Raw genomic sequence first — 23,707 nt, forward strand, 5'->3', positions numbered from 1 at the left:
AATATAAAGCCTGGGCCTCCAATGGTTTATTGTGTTATTACAGTCTGCGCGGTACCGCACCGGTATCGTTACGACACCTCCACGTTGGTATCCAGTCTACCAGTGTTAAAATGCCAATATAATTTTTCTCCTTCTCAAATTCAGCAATCGTCGGGAAAACTTGCGATCATCCAGTGTACTTAATCGCGGGAAATAGGATAATATGTTCATATATTTAATTATCGAGTATGTTTTGTTCTGTTTAGAGAGAAAGAATAGTACTAAACTTTGATCAAGATTCGAGTAAAGGAGGCCATCTTGAGGGCGTAAACTAACCTGGAAGGTCAACGCAATATCAGCACATGCGCAATAGATATCTCTTTCAATGGCCTTACGAAGAAATGGCATAGTGGTTCTGTCTCTCCTGGTTTTGTGTGTGTTTACTCTAGTGTTATTGAGCAATCGACCAGGTAAGGCAAAACGTTAAATTCATTTGATTATCAGCTTTCCAATGGTACTAGATTTATGTCCTTGCCATTTCGAAAACTGAACAAATTATATGGATCATGTGAGGTGTGGCTAAGCTTCTGGAAGTAAGTCATGTAACTTGTAAGTCCGAACCGAGTCGAAACCTTCCAACGCCAACGGCTGCAAGGAGCTTTAAGATAATCCATGGCGGTTCAAGAAGAGACCTTGATGGGGCTTTTAAATAACCTTTTCGGTTTTTTGTGATTTATTTATTGTACCACTCTTGCGATCGGGAAGATTTAACTGTCATCTCACAGACACCGGTGTACCATACAATCACTGATGACAACAGTGCGGTTTTGAACCCGGAAGAACCGCTACTAGGCACTAGGCCATGTTTGAATATTTTACAATGATAGCTGTATTTACTTTAGCTAAATCTCAGCCATAGCATACTTGGTCAAACACTCGTGTTGAAGACCGTGCACCAAGATAGTAGATGAACCGAAACATTACAAACACATTATGACAAACTTGATAAGTAAATGATGTACATCATTGCATGTGTGGATGCTGTGCATGTACAACGCGTTAACGGTACACGGTCTGTTTCGAAACACATATTGATTATTTAAGACATTCGTCGGAATTAAATGCTCCCTTCGGATTGGGATTAAATTTACGAGTGAAAACACCAGTCTGGCAGAACTAATAATAGAGAAATTGTTCTGACACTAAGGAATGAACACATGTAATTCTTGCTACAACACTATAACTAACTGTGATGACCAATGATTCAAACACAGCCCTTTAAAAAGGAATAGCATTAGGGTAACTTAGGGTTGCTGGTAAAAACAAAGATGTACGTTGTATTACAATGCCTTACTTTAAAACATTCTTGGTGTTTATTGTTTAACTATTATGTTATCTGATAACAAATGTTATCAACTTTGAACTTTGATGTCGGGGCCAAGTGTCCTTCAGGTGCACAAGTAGTAAATCAACTACATTTGGTAGTTTGTTGGGTTAGTAAATGATTGAGTTGTACTTTGACACCAGTTGAATTTTGCCCTTATTCCATTTGTTGTGCTGAAAGAATGGAAACCACTATGTATGTATATATGTATATATGTACATTTGGTTTGGCCATTTCACTTCACAGTACTTTCAACCCCCCCCCCCCCCATATATATTTTATTAAAAAGTGAAATCAAATAAATAAAAAATGTCAAATCGTCACACTACCTGCAAAGTCTTCTACGCAACAAAATATTGTACAAAACAAGTTGGTTAGAAAGCACTGTATTTTGACCTCGAATGGCTGCAGCGTTGAGAAAATCACCATGTCTGTGTTCCTCCATGTGGCACAGCCATACTGTGATATAAATGCACATAGGAACAGTCACAGAAATTCAGATGTCATGATTTTATGATGTCGATGAAAGGTGAATGATTATTTTGTACTTGAAAATGTTCAAAGTTGGAATCCACAGGTGTGTTTTTCGTGGGTTAAAGTCAGAAGAAAGTGGTTGTTACATGTAGTGTATGACTCTATGAGTGGTCTCTTTATCATTTTCATGACCTCTCTGTGACCCTAATCTGAGTGTTCTGGAATGAGTTGCCCATGAAAACAAAACATTCAATCCAAATGAGAATTTTAAATTCCTTCAATATCTAGCTTAATTCGGAAGCCAATAAAAATGTAAATCTTTGTTCGGACTGGAAGATGATTGTGTCAATTAATTAGAAAGACAACAGTTGGACATCATGTTTTACAATTTGATGAAAATTTATTCAAAGATGACACCTGACATGTGCTACAGCAGTGTCACATGGAGGCCATGGATGTCGACTATTGAAAGTCATTTTGAATTAGAACCATATGTGCTGGTACCATGTGGGGGGTATGATAGTTGCATAGTCTCATCAGAACACCCTTTTTGACAGAGCTGATGACAGATGTCTAGTGTTATTTACAGTGATGACAAAACAATGTGGTGGTGAGATAGAGTTGTCCTTTACCATTGAAATGGTTATAGGCTTGGTCACATATCTGTGTAAAGGAACAGACAGATATTGCAGTAATTTACTTGTAATTTATAAGAATGAATACAAACTTTTCTTAGCCTAGGTTACATGTATGCAAGTGTTAGACTATAATGCAGTGTTTTTTTAAGAGCAGTAAGTAGGTAAAATCTACCAGGGTTCCCAGATCATTTTATGGAGCTTCCCCACCAAAATTATGATAGATGGGAAACATTGCCAGTTTTACCACTTTCCCTTTCCTGTTACCGGGGTTCTCCAACATTAGCAAGAACACTGTATTGTCTATTTTTATCTTCTTATACAGTATTTTAACCCATGATGTTGAAATACGTGGACATGGGAGAGTCATGTTTATGACAAAGGAAAAGACGGTCACCTTTATTTATTTTTTTAGAAAGATGAATTATGGGAGAGTGGCTGCATTTTGCACAACAGGTCCATTTGATTCCCTACTTGTAATTATAAAAGGCTCCTAAAATGAATACTTCTGTGTATTTTGGTTAATGTTGTAGTAATTTAATTTTTGTGTTGTTATGATGGCTTGATGATTACTTCACCAATCAAGGTGTTCATACACTATGATGGCTTGATGAGTACTTCACCAATCAAGGAATTCATACACTATGGTGGCTTAATAATGATTACTTCACCAATCAATGAATTCATACACTATGATGGCTTGATGATTACAATGTACTTCACCAATCAAGTGGTTCATACATGTGGTTCATATATGTACACTACATGTATATGGTGGCTCAGAGGGCACTGTGATTACCAGTATTTTCAAACCCTAGCAAAAAAAACACAAGTCATGCAATGTACCTATGTACATGTACCTCTGTAAATGTGTGAGAAATGACCATATTTCATACACATGATGTATGCAAACTCTTTACTGAAGTACTTCCCAGATGACATACATTCAAATATGAATGAAATGGTACTTGAAATTTTTGTGCTGGGAATTGCTCGCAGTGATTTTTCTGTTATGCAGACATATACACACAATGCTACAGAGAGCCATTCAGTTTGAAGACTTGGGATATTTGCTCTTGTGCTTGTAGTGTTTTCTGCTGCACTTTCACCTGTGGCCTTATCACCGCAACTACATGTACTTGTGCAAATACACAGAGTGTGGAACACTTGTATTTACGTATCATGGGGATACATTAGATTAGTGATATTACTTTATATTGTCAGATAGTGTTTTATCAGTAAAATAATATATATATATATATATGTGTGTGTGTGTGTGTGTGTGTGTATATGTATGTATATATATATATATGTACATGTATATATATGTATGTATGTGTATATATATATATGTATATATATGTATACTGTATGTATATATATGTATGTGTATATATGTATATATATGTATGTGTATATATATATATATATATATATATATATATATATATATATATATATATATATATATATATATATATATATATATATATATATATATATATATATATATATATATATATATATATATATATAGTTTTGCTATATATATATATATATTACGCTCTGCCACTGCGGTATAGAGCACTGTCTTAGCAGATTGATACTCACCGAGTTATATATATATATATATATATATATAATATATATATATATATATATATATATATATATATATATATATATATATATATATATATATATATATATATATATATATATATATATATATATATATATATATATATATTGGTTCAGGAAACAAATGTACTTTAGTGTGTGGAATTATATTGAAGTTGTAAGTACATTGTAGATGTTCATATACGTATAGCACTAAAACATTTGAAGTTAAATGTTTCATCTGTAGTGTGTATACATGTACATCATCATGTACATGTAACAGTATGATTAACAAGTTAACGTACTGAGCCACATACTAGTTAGAATTCATCAAAGTCAATCCTTTGATTTGTAAGTGTACACTACATGTAGGTTTATCTTTGAAGTGTTGTGTAAGCCCTTGTGGCAATGATCATTGATATTAATTGCTATTTATTGTGTTTTGAAGTCCCAGTCTGGTAAATCATACTTTAACATGTGGTCAGACACACATTTTTGTATGTAAGTGTAGTCGGTTTTGTACTCATGATCCATTTATTGCAGATGTTACAGTGTAGGAGTTGAGTACATGTATGGTATCCTGTAATTGTATTTCTAAAACGTATGGCAGTCAATATTTTGTATGCTGACTGTTATTGTTATACATGTACAGTACATGTATATGTATGTTTTAAATTAGAAAATACCTATCTAATTAAAATTCTGACAATGCATGTTTACGTCACTGGTTCCGCTATGTTCAAAATATGAGTTAAAACATTCAAAATTGAATTATTTTCCCCGATTTTTCTTTGATATTACTGGTGGTTGTATAATTATGTTATTCTCCAGTATTTTTCTTCCTTCAGCTGGTTTTGTCATCATGTAATAACAGAACTCCATGACTGGAGTGTCCGTACACGTACATATATGTGTATAATGTACATGATGATATTTACAAGTTGTACATGATTGTACATTTATACTCATACTTGTGTTTTCTACTTGTGGTCATGGAGAACATCACAAGTACTCATTTAAATACCCCGAGTATGGCACACTTGCATACTTTTTTTTTTTTTTTACGCATCATGAGTTTCTCTTTCATACTCATAGTATTTTGTAATGTCACTGCAGATAGTGTTTTACCACTGATATACATTGTACATGTACAAATGTATATACTGGTTTAGTATACTTCATGAATGTGGAATTTTAATGAAATTGTAAGTAGAGGTTCTTATAACACTGAAAGCATTCTGGACTAAGTTTTTCATCTGCGGTATATACATGTTTACTGATTGTTATTGTTATTATATTCATATTTAACAGAATACACCAACTCTGGTTAAAATCTCAACAAGGCTTGATTTGCCTTATTTACCATATTTCACATCTATGTATTGGAACTTGGAAGGCCAAAATACCCAAAGTATAAAACATTGGAAAGGACAAATGTACATGTAGTCACCTGTAATTATGAAAATCTAAACATATTGGTATTCTGTACTGTACTGTACTATAATGGCTTTTCATGGTTTTGGCTAACTTTAATCCGTTTGAATGGCTATTGTCACAAGTTTGCAAGCTGAGAAAATGAATGTCAGCATACATGTAGACACAGATCAGTGCCACAGGTAGAGGAATAGGTCTCAAATGATTCTTTCATGCTGCATCCAAATTCTGCCCAAGAATCACAGAGAATGTAAAAAAAATCCCAAAAATATTCAATACAATGTTTACCTCCATCATATACAATGTATGCCATACATGTACATACAAACAATGTACATGTACATGCACATGAATTTTGAAAGCAGCCTGTATTTGTAGAATAGTCACTTACCTGTGGAGTTTAATGTATTTGTAAATATTTTATGAATGAACTAACCCATGCCAGACTATGAAGTAGCCCAGACTCTACTATTACAATTCTACAAGTAAAATAGAATGTGCAGGATCATTTGAGTAGCTCGCACATAGTATAATGTATGAAAATGTATGCAAATATATGCAAATTTGTATACTGCAAATTAGCCACCTGTCGTCTGTGGAGCACACTGTGTCTGTGTATGCAAGTTATTATTTGTAAAGGTAGTATTTTGTCTACATCACTCATTCTCTGCAGCTGTGACATACATGCATGTAAGCTTTCATACGTATGTAGATAAAGATGTTATAACTGTATATACTAGACTGTCAACAGTATTCTTGACTTTTTTGTAATTCATCTTTAATACAGTTCTTGCTGCTGAAATTAATAGAATTAAAACATGGCATGCATTGAATGTTCGATGAAGTCAAGATGACTAGGACTGTTCTAACCCGTCACACTTTCATTTCTATGAATTACATGTACAAAATGTATTCGTGAGCGCATAACAAAACAAATGCATCATTTTTGCTTGCACGAGATTTCACTACCTGCATTACGACGTTCATTGACATAATGCATGTTATAGCATGGATGTATCTCACTAAGAAATACATGGTTTATAACCTCGGTAAAGAATGTTCAGTTCAGTTCAGGGATAAGGTTAGGACTATCCGTGGATAGTAAAAATTCACTTCGCATGCATGATTACGCGTCCAAGTTGTTAGGCTGTCCACCATGATTATGTAAATATTATGCTAATTTGTAATGGAATGCTTAACTCAGATGCCTAATTAACCACTATAGGGCACTGCCGGGTTGGTACAGACGTCGGATTATAATTATGCATTCGAATCCTCAGTGAGTAGCGTGCGTTCTGTATCGTGTGTATAGAACAGAGAATATGCATTGTGATTATTATATGTTATAGGTTACATGTATGTGTGCGCACACAATTAGTATTTAAATAAAAAAAAGTATTTCAGAGGATTTTTTAGGAATACGACAAAATATAATCCGTGTCTGAAGACAGACTAGGGTCATACATGTACATGTATCTGCGTATGTGTGAAAATATTGCTATTGTGGTGTTTGAAAATAACAGACAGTCACAGATGTTATTTGTACATTTGTAATTTTTTAGCCCAACTAGACGCAACTAGGTATAGGTAACCTATAATTGTTCTGCAATGTGGTAGATTACACAAGTAGATGATACATGTAACATTCCTCTGTTGTGTGATTCTAATCTAATCATCCTGTGATCAAGATAGTGTAAACATTGAAAGTCCCAAAGCAGTACACTGCATGTTTATGGAACTCTGTCAATAAAACTCTACAATACCTCCTTACTTTACTGAGAATATAATTAAAGCAACATTCAAGTTCCTCTTGATACTGTTGAATCAACATGTGGCAACAATAGGGAACTTGCAAACCCGCCATGTTGAATGTTGCACCATGGGAAATGTGATAATAAATACTAATCAATTAGTATTGTAAACAATATTGTTACATTGTTTGCAACCACAAATAATAAATCCATAGTCACCCTGACCATTTTGGGAGGTTTATTTTATCAGTAGCTCCAGATTAGGTATTACAATAACCACAGATAATCCCACAGTCCTTTGCATCTGAGCATGCTCAGTCTGGATTGCAAGTTCCCTATTGTTTTAGTTTGTGTCTATCTCAGTAAACCAAAGCCACAATTAATTACTAGCATAAGATGTCATTACTCTGTCTACTGTTCTGTAGAATGTCCATTGACTTCAGACGACATACAATGTACATGTATATGTATGTCAGGTTGTATGTAAATATATCATGTCTTAGGGCAACTGTATTTAATTCAATGTTTCTCATGACCTGGCTGATCCTATATTTTTTCAATCTGGTGAGAAAAAGTTGACCCCTTCTACATAAGGACAAAAAAATCACATCACTGATTATACGATGGTGACCCCACAGGCACTTGTAGTATTTTGCTGAAATCTGGGAACTTTAATAAACAGATGGTTGGAACTTTGTGGCTGACTTCAATTGTCATTTCTAAGTCATTCAGAATGTTAAAGTACAATTATGATTGAAAGTGTCACCAAGATGTACGGTACACATGTACCCATCAGTGTGCCCTCTAATAATAGCCAAATTTTGTTGTGAGACAAAATGAGAAAAACTGGTATTTCTTGTCATACTCAGTGTTTTTGCTAAGGTTTGGGAACCCCGGTAACAGAAAGGGGGAAAGAGGTAAAACTGGTAGTGCTTCCCATGCAATGTATCATAGTTTAGGTGGGGAACCCCGGTAAAATGATGTGGGAACCCCGGTAGATTTTACCTACTTACCGCCCTTAAATTAAACACTGATACTCATAGTAAGAGATAGGGGAACACCAAATTTTGGTGTGTCAATAGAAATTACAGTGTCTGCTTCAGTCAGATTGTCTTAGAGGCCAGTGTGCCCTCTAATGATAGCCTAATTTTGTTGTTGTGAGTCAAAATGAGAAAAACTGGCATTTCTTGTGAGTCACCACATAGAGTCATACTGTACGTAGTAACAAATTTTGGTGTGTCACAAGAAATTGTGTGCTTCAGTGGTATGTCAGAGGGAATACTGGTACATGTACCCATAGATTTACTTTTTAGCACAACTGAACTGAGGCTCAGTAGTAAACTTTAGCTGTCAGGACATTTTTTTACAAAATGTATAACTTTCCCTTATAATTTGTGAGCACCCTTGTACCATATGATATTCATAATTATAATGATAATAATGTGTAACCTGTCTAGAAATCTGACTGATTCCATAAAATTATTATTTCCTTCCATCAAAAATCGCTGCAATCAGAACCCAAGAGAATGGGTATTCAGAAACTCATCAGTAACAATTCTAAGATTTGAATATTTTCACAAACCACTGTACACTGGTGAGATTTGCCTACAGTGAAAGAGTTTACAAAATGTATGTCTGAGCATACAGATCAGAGAGAATTATGGGATATTTGTATTGTGTGCACCAACATTATAATGCTAGACATACTTTAATAGGTCACTGACATCTCAATTTGCTGTATAACTAGATATCAGGAGTACCTTTATGTGTCCGCTATTCTTAGTAAACAATGCCATGTGTACATTTGTACCTTGTTAGGTGTGGTGACATCCATTCTTAGAATATTTTGGTAGACAACTAAAGCATGATGTTGAAAAAATGTACCTTACCTACTCTTGAAGTCCCAACAATATGTGTACAAATGTGTACAATACATGCATGTATATGCTGTATACCAAGCTCAACTCATCTACTCCAATGTACATGTATATATGTATGTATGTACAACATATATGTGTCAGCCATCAGTCAGGCACTGTCCTGGGAGTCACCATTTGACTACTGGTACAGTGGCAATGGTTATGGAAACCATTGTACATGTATATCAATAGGCATGGTGTGGACACAAAGGTTCACTTTTCTTGACCTGGGTGGAGTTGCTGGACAATGGATGACCCTATATCCTCTATATACATGTCGCCATTATATGAACTTTGTCCTGCAGGCTGTGCACTGCAGTTAATAAAAAAGAGTTATTACATCAATCAGATGTGATACAAAAGAAGCAATCTAAATCACTCTCGCTCTCAGCCTGTTATTAACGTTCGTTTAATGTGAACATGGCCATATTTCCTACCGTGGTATTTCCCTTAGAGGTGACAAAGGATAATAATTTGATTTTACATAATTTGATATCGATAATTTAAGTTGATCCTGTTGTAGTACAATGATATCCCTAATTGAAGTCAATATTGTATAACTAGTTTCAAAATTCTCATATCGATAGATTGTAATTAATTAATTCCGTGTTGTTCCTATTTTGAGTCATAATTTATTTATGTGACTGATTTAAAAAAAGCCATTATATACATATTATACATGTACAGTAGTGTGGTATTAAAAAAAACATTACACAGTGCTGTTCAACAAATATAGCGCATGTACTGGTACAAAATACCTCAGGGGAAGGGAAGGGCATTCACATAGCATTTATAGATACAAAATGTATGTAGCTTTGACTCTATCTTTGAGCGTACTTAGATGTTTGACCCCATATTGTGGACAATGTACATTGTAATTTGTAGTTTCCAAGTTACCAAATTTCAAATTTTTTGGAGATTATTCAAGAATATAGTTCTCAGGTTACCAATTTCCAAATCTTTTGCTGCTTATTTTTTGGCTGATTGGACGATTGCATCATCATTTACATGCAGGTATGCAATGTGTATTGGTGCAAGTGATCACACTATTACATATGTAATAATAATTTTTTTTGGGTGAGAATTCATGGAACTCAGTACATGTACTATAACGTTGCCTTCAAGTTCAGAGAACCCAGATTAAAAGAGAAAGAAACTAACAATATCACAAATTTAGACCGCGGCTCTAAATGGCGTGCAACTCTGCAATTTCAGTTCGGATCATTACCTGTATTGGATTGGCTATGTTGTATGTACATGTAGCATGGGGGTTAAAGTTGAAAGCTGTGTGATGATAGATTCAAAAGTCCTGAATTATCTTTAATATGTTTTATAGTGGTATAATTGATTTTCACTTGAAGGCTGTTAAAATCATTCATGCAGTACTACATGTATTCACAATAGAAATAATTTAAAAACACATTTAATTTTTGGCAAAAATCATGTATTTTGTTTTCTCAACAGCAAGTATTATAAAAATTGTTCTTTTGTGTTTTTCTGTTCATACATGTACATTCCTGTTTCTATGTGAATTTTGATGTTGTTTACAAATCAGGTAATTTGACATTTTAATCCTAACAAACAACAATACGACTGATTTATCAGTAACTGTTGCTGAATTATTAGAGTGCAAAAATGGTGTTGGACAAGTTTTCGGCCTCTTGTTGTGTATAAATGTGGGCTCTGGCTAGCAAAATTGGATCAAGGAAGGGAGAATTTTGAGAGGTGGTAACCATCAACATTCTCCCTTCCTTGATCAAATATCGCTAGCCATAAATTCAATCTACAGATGTGTGATTGATATACAAAATTTCATATTTAAAGTTACAAAAAGAGATTTTGATGGTTACAAATAAATTCTTAATGTCAATAAAAAAAAGCTTTGAGAATTAGATATTACTGGTAGTGGTAGGAACAATTGCGACTTTTTCCAGGTTCTGAAAAATAGGAAAGCTGATAATAATCCAGACTGCTTCAGCATTGGCCTGCCATTATTGAAATTGCATTTTGGGCTACGCTGTGTGAGAGTGTGTCTGATGAAAAAGTGACTTTTGACATTATCAAGAACATCTGTGAGCTTGAAATATTAATGCAGACTGACACTGAATTTACCAACATAATGAAGTACTGATAGCAGTTTATACTTATAGGCTATGCTGTGTACAATATGCTGACTGAGTAGATGATAAAGCCTACAATTCAATTACCCAGTTGGTAACAGATAGGGGAAAATATTGAATGTAGCGTTAATTGTTCTCCGTTGTTTGATATGCTGGCACATGTATTGTGTTCAGTTTTTTTCAGGCAGTGTAATTGAAATGCAGTATTTCCTAGCTGCCAAATTTAGATTTTCAAAACAGTACTATACATGCATGTTGCATTTTGCATCTGTATTGTTACATATACAATGTACAAACGTATGTTGCTATGTTTGAAATTACATGTACTAGTAGTGTATGTACATTTGTACATGTACAATTTGTATCTTCTCTTGTCAATGTCATGTTGAGAATTTCATTGCAGTGCATACATGTATATATATATTCATTATTCTGTTGCTATGTTTGAGGTTTTGTATTTCCTGTTGCCATGTTTAGAATTTCAGTGCAATTACATGTACATGTACATGTACATATACATGTGTTTATATAATCCGTTACTTTGTTTGAAATCCTGTATCTCCTTGTATTACCATGTTTAGTATTTCAGTGCAGTGCACATGTAGAGCATGTACATGTACACATGTATTCCATAAATTGCTATGTTTGAAATTCTGTATCTCGGATTCTCCTGTTGCCATGTTCAGAATTTCAGTGCGTTACATGTACATACATATCAATATTCTGCTGCTTTGTTTCTGTATCTCCTGTTGTCATGTTCAGAATCTCCGGTCTGTATGTCCTGATGCAGTGTTTTTCATGAACATGTACACACAGGTTGTTACCATGTACATGCGTACATCTTTTTTGTATTTGCAGTGTGCGTTGTCACTACATTTGTAGTTCTAACTTTTAGTATGCCTTGTTTCAAAGCTTAGACATGACTATTCTCAGTTACCACCAGTTATACATGTAATGAATGAATTTTTATAGTCAGTAGGTACATGTACATGTAGATGTAGATTACCAAGATTTTCATTTATTATAATGCTTGCAGACTTACTTTATACTATGGTGTGATGTGAAATATACAAAATATAAACACATGCATGTTTGCAATGTGTATGCAGGTGTGGGGACTATGTTTTTCAGTGCACCACAAGTGGTGTTTTATACAGATCTATGTGTACAGTGTATGTACCATATGGTGCTACCACAGGCATTTGTTTCCCGAGTTATGTCTCAGACTGTTTCTATCAGAATACAATAAAATGTCGATAATATTGACGTATTGTCTTCTTTCGCGGTGAGTGAACCTGCGCGAACACAGAAACAAGTGTAATTTTACCCCTTTCATATATAGTTGGCCAGATACGTCAATATTAACGATCGCCATTTTATTGTATTCTGATAGAAACAGTCTGAGACATAACTCGGGAAACAAATGCCTGTGGTAGCACCATATGGTAACATTTGTTGATTTAATGAATACAGTAATAATATAAAATGATGTATGCAGTAGTAATATTTATTTAAAGCTTGTAACTACATGTACATGTACATGCACACGTGCACACATATTCAGCCAAAAAGTGAAACTGTTTGTAAGATAGATATTCATGCCACGCTATCAGTATGAATACTATTCTATAGGACTACATGTATGCCTGCTACATGTAGATCAAAGGATTTATGTCACACCTTGAACTTGTGATTAGAACAGAGCTCATTGTATTGTAGTTTAAAATCAAATAGACAGACAGAGAAGAGTTTCTGCTTCTGATGTTAAGAACGGTTGTTGTTATGGTGATACATTTTGTACTTGTTAGTTGTTTGTACTTAAAGGTGATTCAAAATGCTCACATTCACTATCGCTAATTTGCTAGACTACATGTTTGTGAAATGCATTCTGGTTTTAAAACTTTTCAAAAGCGTCTGCAAACACCTTAAAATGACCTTTTTTCAGTCACTTCCCTTCGGATTTACTTCGAGAGTTTTCGGGTATTTCCGGTCCCACCTAGACCACGGGATTTTATGACGTCATAGAGAGACATGGTTAGCACGTAGCCTATGACGAGCGTATTCAACAGGTGAATAAAACTCAACAGCATTGTGTGAAAAAATACATTGCTGGTGGTTGTAACAGACATCAGTAAACAAAAACTACACTCTACATGTCTTATTAACCAACATTTACCGATATTTACTCACACTTTCTGACTAATTGGCAGTGTCTGTGGGTATAAATGCTAAAATATGATCTCCCCATATTATGGCAAAATAAATCAAAACGGCTAGACTAGATATATATATAAACACTTGTAATGTCGCGTGTTTCACATTCATTGACTTTTATTTATCTGATTTTTTATTATTTGCCGACAAGAAGCATTACCATACCGTCGTGATGTTTGACGGCATCCCCGGGCCAAGGACGGCATATTTTAGCCCAATCGTACTCGCGTCGCCTTTTGAACAGTGCATTTAACAACAAAGTGAACATATTTCATCTCGAATAAATATACTAGCTATTAGAATACCAATGGGAAACTTCAAGAAGGCGTATCGGGACATGTGCCACAATATATTTGTTTGTCCCATTATACACTAATTTATTCGATTTGCATAGACAAATGTTATCGTGACATAGACACCCATTGTCATGACGTAGGCGTGGGTTGTTGTGACATAGAGCGACCAGAGTATATATTTTTTTATGTTCCAAATGGCTTGTGCATGGTACATGTACATGTATAATGACCCCAATTTTATTCTTGATATTAACTAAGAGTGGGTGTTAGAGTATTCTTCAACATAGTAACTTCAAAAGTGGAAGACTTGTAGTTCATACATGTACCGTACCACAGTAGTGAAAAGTGTGCTAGACAAACTTTTGCATAAAATATTTTGTTGTTATATTGTGCCACAGGTTATGACAGAGCCACAGCCCAAATATACGAACAGAAGTTGAGTGAGGTCTTTGAGAGGCTACGCTATGCAGAGAAACAGAACCAAGCACGTTCTCAAGAACTTTTCCAATTGAAAGATCAGATAGCAGGGGCTTTGTCTGGTGCCAAAGTTGTACAGTATGGCCACAATGGTAGCCTGGACACAGACAAAAGTAAGTAGTTAATGCTATGGTCCATCTGTATATAATGTATTCACCAATTTGATGGTAGCGCTTTGGATTTTGTCGTTTAAAATTATTTGGTAGAGAAACACACCAACAACTGTACATTTTTTTATCACTTTTGATCATTTCACATCAAAAGCAAAGATTAAGTAATTATCTTGAAAGACCCAAGTCTAATTAGGAGTGTAATTCAGATGTGATTATTTGGAAAGTAGTTGACCAACAGAATTTTATAAAGAAATTTTCTCCGAACAGCAGAAGAACAAAAGAATAAACCTACATGTACATGTATGAAATCTGTATGGCACATAGATACATGTAAGGTAGTACTGATGTGAAAACCTGGGATTGAATTGTGGGCCTTTAAATGTATTAACTTATTCAGATTATTCTTCACTACTGACACAAAAACAGTTCTGATATGATGATCAATTCAGTGACACATTTTTTGATCTAAGAAAGGGGAAACATAGAGTAGTGAAGTATCAGTTACTGAGTTTATAGTCAGGCTTTATTCATGCTGCCATAAGTGGGGGCTATTTGATTACTTACACACTACATGTACTATGTACATTTGTACCTATATGACGTATGGAAGGTGTCAAAGTACGTACTGTTTCTATATATACATTGTACTTAAATGATAGAAAGACAAGTTATATATAGCTAAAGGCATGAAACTAATACTGACTGGCATTGAAAGGCTGCCATGTTGTCGTAAGGACATGACATGTGAAAATGTGACATTGAATGTGAGCTTTAATAGGTACAATATAGATGTTATTCCCAAATATTTTTTTTTTTCGTTCAACCAAGGAAACTATGAGTGTCCTATAAAGGGTCCTTGTCACTATGAGTTGTTATACAAGTAGTGGCAAACCTTTAGGTCACAAGTATTTCCAGCTGATTGGAGAGAGAAAATATTGAACAATGTACCTCCTCAAGCATAATTTGTGACAAATCTGCAACAATAATGACAATTTGAAAGGTTGTGACTCTTATTTTGAGCAACGCCACAGAACCAGTGACACATGTACATGTACATTTAGACAGGGGTTGTCGTGATGTAGAATGACAGGGTATATAATCCATATTTTCTGTTCAAAGACAATGACTTGGCTTGTGCATGGTATTATAATCATTTATACATGTAGTACTGTATTTGTGTTTTATTTACATCTATTTTAAAGATGTGTGCATGTCTCAAATTTTAGAGAGAGAGAGAGAGAGAGAGAGAGAGAGAGAGAGAGAGAGAGAGAGAGAGAGAGAGAGAGAGAGAGAGAGAGAGAGAGACAGAGAGAGAGACAGAGACAGACAGACAGACAGACAGACAGGCTGGAGGCTGGAGAGATCACAATCTGCACAAACTAAATTTATATGTAATTTTTTAATGCACAACTTGAGCTGTTGTGTAAAAAATGTAGTTTGATGAAAAACAAGTAAAACGATATGCTGATATACTCGGACTCCGTTTTGGTCTTCACATATGGAACTTCTTGTTCTTTATTGCATTCTACATGGTACACTACACAGCGGATGAGAAACTGTAGGCAATTTGCCAAATACACAAAATTTATCTCCCTGCTGACCACAAAATTACATCAGAATACCTACAAATGATATATTATTAAATGTATTGAATTTCATCTCATCAGTTCTAGATCATGTTGATAACTGTGAATACTGTTTTTCATGCATTGCCGAAATGCATTGTGTCTAGTACAGTAGTAAAGTAAGGTGACAATACATGTATGGGTAGTACTGGTACATTGTATACATGTAGATAACAGCTGGTGAATTGATAATGTCTACAGTAATAGTACCGGTATACATGTACAAAAAATGTATTTAAAAGATGTCATGACATACGTTTAACCTATTACTATTAGTAAGTACATAATGTAATTACTTTCAAGACACAATAAACATATCTAGTTGACTATCAGAATCAATATCAATCATTAACGTTATAATTTATATATAATAATATATATACATGTGAATATGTATCTAACTATACTTATTCTATCTTTTAGGCGTGTTCTATAGGGTTCTTTTTGGTGCGCGTGACTTTTAGATCTTTCCAAACATAATTTAACTGTTTAAAAGAACTTGCGATGTGTCGTTCTATTCCATAACATTTAGATATACAGTCAGGTGATGACCTATTATATATGTTGCCTTGATATCCTATGAGAAAGAATATTGATTTGAACCATCAGGATTGAATTTATTTATCAGGACTGTTTCACTCTCTCCTTATGCAATTCTTTATACATGTGAATATGTGTTTTTAAACAAAGCAAAAAATCACATCACAGTTGTTACTTGTAAGCTTATAATATAAGGATGTATAAATGTATATGTACATGTATGTACAGATAAACAGACACACACATACATCACATACATACATACATACATACATACATACATACATACATACATACATACATACATACATACATACATACATACATACATACATACATACATACATACATACATACACACATACATACATACATACATACATACATACATACATACATATGTACATACATACATACATACATACATACATACATACATACATACATACATACATACATACATACATACATACATACATACATACATACATACATACATACATACATACATACATACATACATACATACATACATACATACATACATACATACATACATATGTACATACATACATACATACATACATACATACATACACACATACATCATACACACACACACACACACACACACACACACACACACACACACACATCCATCCATCATGCTGCTATGCATCTATCCATCTGTGTCTGTACATCTGAAAAATAAATGGATAACTTCCAAGCTAATGGATTTTTAATGGAAACAGCCATGACATGTACATGTATGTAACTTGTGTGTAGGGATAGGTCATTTATTCAGACAAGTAAAATTCACATTAGATTTATCGTATGTTGTCCTTTAATTAGAACAATATTTTCAATAGCTAATGCATATGTTAACCATAAGGTACACAGTATGTCATGCAATGGATGCATATTCATATGGACTACAATATACATGTAACTTACAGTAGTGCAGAGCAGCCTTAGTTTACATGTACACGTATTACTAAGTTGTTACCATATGGTGATTACCTGTACTTTTTATTCGCTAGAAGATACATTTGTATCTACATGTACCTTATAATTACAATGTATTGACATGAACTTCTATTACTTTCTCTGCATGCAGCTATTAAACCCAGCAACAAATGCCCAACTTTATTCAAATGTGAACTTTTCATAAAAACCACAGTACCAGGTGTAGTGTTTTTCATTTAGTTTTATGAACTAAATACAAAATTTAATATAGATGTATGTTATAAAAATTGGCACATACTGAGTAATATATTTTTTGATGGTACTGTTTACTGCATGTTTAAAGGGGCTTTACCTGTAAATGTAGTTTCTACATGTACATGTACAACCATTACAAGCTACATGTACATGTAGGACACATAGACTACTAAACATTGTATCTAGACTACCAAATTAGCAGTAGTCCAGGACACATAGACTACTAAACATTGTATTTAGACTACCAAATTAGCAGTAGTCCAGGACACACAGACTACTAAACATTGTATTTAGACTACCAAATTAGCAGTAGTCCAGGACACATAGACTACTAAACATTGTATCTAGACTACCAAATTAGCAGTAGTCCAGGACACATAGACTACTAAACATTGTATCTTGACTACCAAATTAGCAGTAGTCCAGGACACACAGACTACTAAACATTGTATCTAGACTACCAAATTAGCAGTAGTCCAGGACACACAGACTACTAAGCATTGTATCTAGACTACCAAATTAGCAGTAGTCCAGGACACATAGACTACTAAACATTGTATCTTGACTACCAAATTAGCAGTAGTCCGGGACACATAGACTACTAAACATTGTATTTAGACTACCAAATTAGCAGTAGTCCAGGACACATAGACATCTAAACATTGTAAGCAGTAGTCCAGGACACATAGACTACTAAACGTTGTATCTAGACTACCAAATTAGCACTAGTCCAGGACACATAGACTACTAAACGTTGTATCTAGACTACCAAATTAGCAGTAGTCCAGGACACACAGACTACTAAGCATTGTATCTTGACTACCAAATTAGCAGTAGTCCAGGACACACAGACTACTAAGCATTGTATCTTGACTACCAAATTAGCAGTAGTCCAGGACACACAGACTACTAAACATTGTACCATTTGTATTGAAACTACTATAAGAATAGTAGTAGTCCAGGATGTATACAGAGTACTACATTCAACTAGTACATATTATAATATACCTAGTGATAATGCTGTGCCATGATTCGCTAGAATCAGTCACGAAAATAGAATGACTATTTCCCTTGGGAAATAGTTCCATCAACTTTTACATGGTCACGTGACCACCGCGCGTTCACAGCAGGTCAAAATGGCAGCTTCTGACGATGTCGTCTGCCACCGCGAGTTCACAGCATGAGGTACATATATTATAAAACACATATTGCCTGGCCTATATTCGGGCTATAGCACCCGTTCATTACCCCCTCATGACTGTGAGTTACCAGAATCACATGCTATTTCCCTCGTCCTTTGGCCTCGGGAAATAGCATGTGATTCTGGTAACTCACAGTCCCTCAGGTGTAATAAACGGGTGCTATAGCCCTCATGGCCAGGCAATATGTGTTCAATACTACATTACCATTGCACATCAATGTTATACATGTACATGTACTAGAATAGTTTAATCAATGAGTTTATGCTACTTTAAAGTCACTGTTACTTCTAACAACATGGAGCTTTGAGTACTGTATAAAAAGTTTAAAATAAGTGGATGTCATCCTGTCCAATCTTACCTGTATGATGAAAAATGTTAGAATTTCAAAACTGTGATCTGTTACCTCGTTTGATAATGGCCAATATACAATATATCTGATATACCCACTATCTCTTCCTATGTAATTCAATGGAGAGCACATGCTTTGAACCCATGCGTTAATTTTCTATATCACACCCTGGCACACTTTGCCCAAATATGGTGGCTGGCTTGTCGATATCCACTCGCTCAGTAATTTGGTTTTAATTTTGTTCTCAATATCTTTACATTTTTGCATATAAAATAATGTTTGTTTATGTGGTTTATGTGATTCAAATTATGTTTCAATGCAACTGCATGTGCATAGGATATACATGTATGATAAAACTTTTATGGCCTGGATTTAGATTTTGAGGACCTCGTTAGTATGGCTTACTGGCCCTCCTACTCCTAAGGTTGGACTGTTCTGCTGTAGAACCTCAGTCCGCAAAACTCATATAAAGGCTATAGTTTCCAGACAGCTGATTTTGAGTTCATTATCAACATCATTTCAGTTCTATGTTCTATATTTGTGTTCAGGTCGATGATTCTGAGTTTATTATTAATACTGTTTTGGAAAAAAAAAATACAAGATTTTTTATCCCACACTTGAAGTTCATCTTCAAATGTTTTGAGCTTATTAATTTGGCTAATCAGCCTTTTGATAAAGCCATGTTGAATGCAATTCTCTAGCGACTGCCACTGTTGTCATGCCAACAGACTCAACCTCATCAAGTAATACATGTACATGTAGGCCACATAAAAATTGACTAGATTAGAGCCGATGTATAAAATGATACAGTGGAATCCCAGGAGACTGATTACAATAAATGTTATAAATATCATTGATGGCTAACACAAAGTATCTCTCATTTTGTGTACATGATTGATCACTCGGGAGAAATTTGTATATTTACAAAATAGATTTTAGTGAATGCAGAGATGATTGTAATGGAGTAGACCCATGGAGATGTACAGTGTATGATACAAAGATTCAGTCTGTCATTGAAGTTATGATTTCACATGTAATTCCAAGAGAAAATTAAAGCTTGGTAGAGGCTATTCACGAAATCGATGTCCATGCTTTAAGCAGATAAAAACACAATATTGACTTTATGGTATGAGCTGATCTCTGTATGTACCTTTGCCATGGAAATGGTGTATCCAATGCATACATCTCATTGTGTACATGTACATGTATGATATACTTATCAATTTTTTAGTAACCAAATGCAAGAAGTGAATCAACTCAAATCCGTTGCTTGGATTTCTCATACCATTGAAACAGAACTGTTTTCTGTATAACCACATAGATTTAGTTCAAATTGGTTGTGAACCTATTTAGGTGGGGCAGGCCTATAGCCATTTCAAAGTGGAGGGTGTTGTAATGTTTGATATAATCAGGGTTGGTAATAACACATACATGTATATTGTAAACCTGGATGGATATTTTCACTACTACAAAATGTTGCAAGTTTTAATACAGTCTTCAGCAAGTTCTCCAATATCCTCTAACTACCAGACTGGTACATTGTGTTCATGTGCAAGAAGGCATTTTAGTCACTACTTGTTTTTTGTGTTTTTGTTTTCCAGTGAAAGTAGCGAAAATAAATCTTTAGCGAAAATTTCCAGGTTCACAGTATTGCTGTGTTGCACATATCCACCAAAAACTGGATAGCATTATCAGTATGGATATATAGGCTTAAATTTTGTATATGTACATGTAGCTGTTCAAAATGTACATGATTTCCCCCCTCTGCTTTAAGTGTAGTCTAGTTCCTATACGACACATTACGATTACTATGATCATCTCCATTCACGTATAGGGAAAGATGTTATTCTAGCACAGAAATCTGTGCTATCCCCGACTGCATTCATATAAACGTGATGAAGTTATTGCATCCCCACATGATTTTAGTCTCAGACTGGAGGTGGAGTTTGTTAATAAGCAACTGTCTAAAGGAACTACTCAATTACAACTGCCTGTCAATTTGTGTTGGCTTACTACTGACATGCGTCATTTACCCTTTGCCCAGTGGGGGTAGCACAGATTTCTGTGCTACAATAACATGTTTCCTATAGATATGTGAGTGGAGATGATTGTAGTAATTGTAACGCATTGTATAGGGACTAGACTACTATTAGTGGTACAGTATGAGTTTATAAGCTTTTCTGCTCATAAAAATAGACAATGCATAAAGCTGATTGAACTGCACTGTTGTACATGTACCCGGTACTCTGTTTTGTAGTTGATGCATACCTCAGTGGCTTTGATGATTGAACACTGTCTTTTGGAGATACAGTCATGGCAGGGTCTTCCACAACGTTTACATGTAGTATTTATGTACTAAATTGTGTCATTGAATTGTATGTGGTATGTACATGTATTGTGAGTTCTGCCAATGACAAGTGATGGTTAAAATAGTTTAATCAAGGTTATTATGTAAGTATTTTCACCTTAGTAAAAAAGCATATGAACTCAGCTTGTACCACTTTGAGTACATGTATGCCTCAGTCAGGTAGAGTACTACAGGTATCGTTTAAACATGCAACAAAACTTACCCTAAAAATATATATCAATTGAAGTATTCCTATTTTAAGACTAGAATTCTGAAACTGCCACAATTATGCAGATCATCAGCCTAACAGAATTCACGCCCTTCTGAAAGCACTGCTGGAACATCCTCGAAAAACTGCTGGAACATCCTCAAAAAAATGTAATTAACGCGTGAAAACTCCTAGAACATGGAATTTATGAATATTGTTGAATATTTTTATTGCCTGGCAATTCAACTTTCAGAAGTGCTAAGTAAAATAACCAGTATGGTTCCTTCCATGCCGTTCACCGTTGGTCAGCAAGATCCGACACTTAAAAAAAAGAGTACATTATCTTTACATTATCTTTGCTAATGTTTTAGAACCATGGTAACAGTACATGTAGGTGGGAAAGCTAATGAGCTGGCAATTTTGCATAGACCATGTACCATGTACTATATATTTTAGTAAATTTAGTGGAGGAACCCCAGTGAAATATCAGGAAACTTAGATAGATTTGACTAAACATGATATTGTGTAATAATAGTAATTGTGTAATAATAATAATATTAATAATAGAATATAATAATAGTATTAATGTTATTATTATTATTATTATTATTATTATTATTATTATTTATTGTGTAGTAGTTCTTATTACCCGTAAAGTAAAGAAAAAACATCAAACAAAAGCTATGTCGTCGCTTCTAAACTAGGCTCCAAAAAGATAACTTTATCACTAGTAAAAAAGACATTGTTATAGCTAACGCAACGGCAGCAAAACTACCGCGTAGCAACTCAATGACTAGTACGCATGTACATCGTATAAACTACACATGTGCCTTCCATATACTACATGTATGTGTATTGTCCATGCACTACCATATCATCATATAGGCGACATAACATCGCCATGCATTGCAATATTGTAACAGTACGCCTGTTTGCATGATTATCATAACATTGTAATGAGTATCGAGGCGTCACTGTACCCCCAAAAGAAATTGTTACACATTTGGAAGTTTGGCGCACGGTACGCGATACGGACCACTGATGACATAGCGCAGTTGAATTTCCAGGTTGTGGAAGTGTGATTGTCATACAGACTACTGTCAAACTGGCGCTCACAGAATACAGTGCAATGGTGTGCAGTCTATTTTAAATAAGCAATAAACCACCCCCTGTGAATGGTATACCAAGAGGTTTTGACCAGTGAACTCAATATATGCACTAGCGATAATATACCAGTATATTGAAAATATCGGAACAAGATAAGACAACATTTTCTGGTTTCATTTGCACCCCCATCCCTGCACGGACTACAACGTTCGTGACGAACAGTGAACATCAAAATTTGAACACATGCCAACTGTTCATTATCGCTCATTTTAGATGCACTTGTTCGATGTCTAGACCAATCAGATGTCTTGATTTGCGCCATAATATAGTGGTACAATATAATACTTGATAACCTTATGTGTGATGACAAAATACTACTGTGACTCCATTTATCAAGACAATAGTGTATAATTAATATATGTATGTATGTATGTATGTATGTATGTATGTATGTATGTATGTATGTATGTATGTATGTATGTATGTATGCATGTATGTATGTATGTATGTATGTATGTTATATGTTATACATACATGTACATTTTGTACTCATCAATTATTGACAGTATTTCACCTGTTACCGTAATTTGTTTAATGGGTTGGTGATTACATGTAGTTATCTTCAGAAGTCCATGAAGAATGTAGGTAACAACTGCATGTAGTGAAATTGTGTCTGTACTGTCTATACATGC

At 34.6% G+C, this 23,707-nt stretch overlaps 1 protein-coding gene across 1 annotated transcript in view; it reads left to right on the forward strand.

The window, feature by feature from the left end:
* The first annotated feature begins 364 nt into the window (after window positions 1–364).
* Window positions 365–23,707, forward strand: part of LOC144438777 (alpha-1,3-mannosyl-glycoprotein 4-beta-N-acetylglucosaminyltransferase A-like) — a 60,717-nt gene continuing 37,374 nt past the window's right edge. The window contains exons 1-2 of the mRNA XM_078127943.1: window positions 365–449; window positions 14,225–14,416. Coding sequence (XP_077984069.1) covers window positions 365–449; window positions 14,225–14,416 — 277 coding nt within the window. The remainder of the gene's footprint in view (window positions 450–14,224; window positions 14,417–23,707) is intronic.

The sequence above is a fragment of the Glandiceps talaboti genome, chromosome 8 (assembly GCF_964340395.1).
Source record: "Glandiceps talaboti chromosome 8, keGlaTala1.1, whole genome shotgun sequence".
In the NCBI taxonomy this organism is placed as follows: Eukaryota; Metazoa; Hemichordata; class Enteropneusta; family Spengelidae; genus Glandiceps; species Glandiceps talaboti.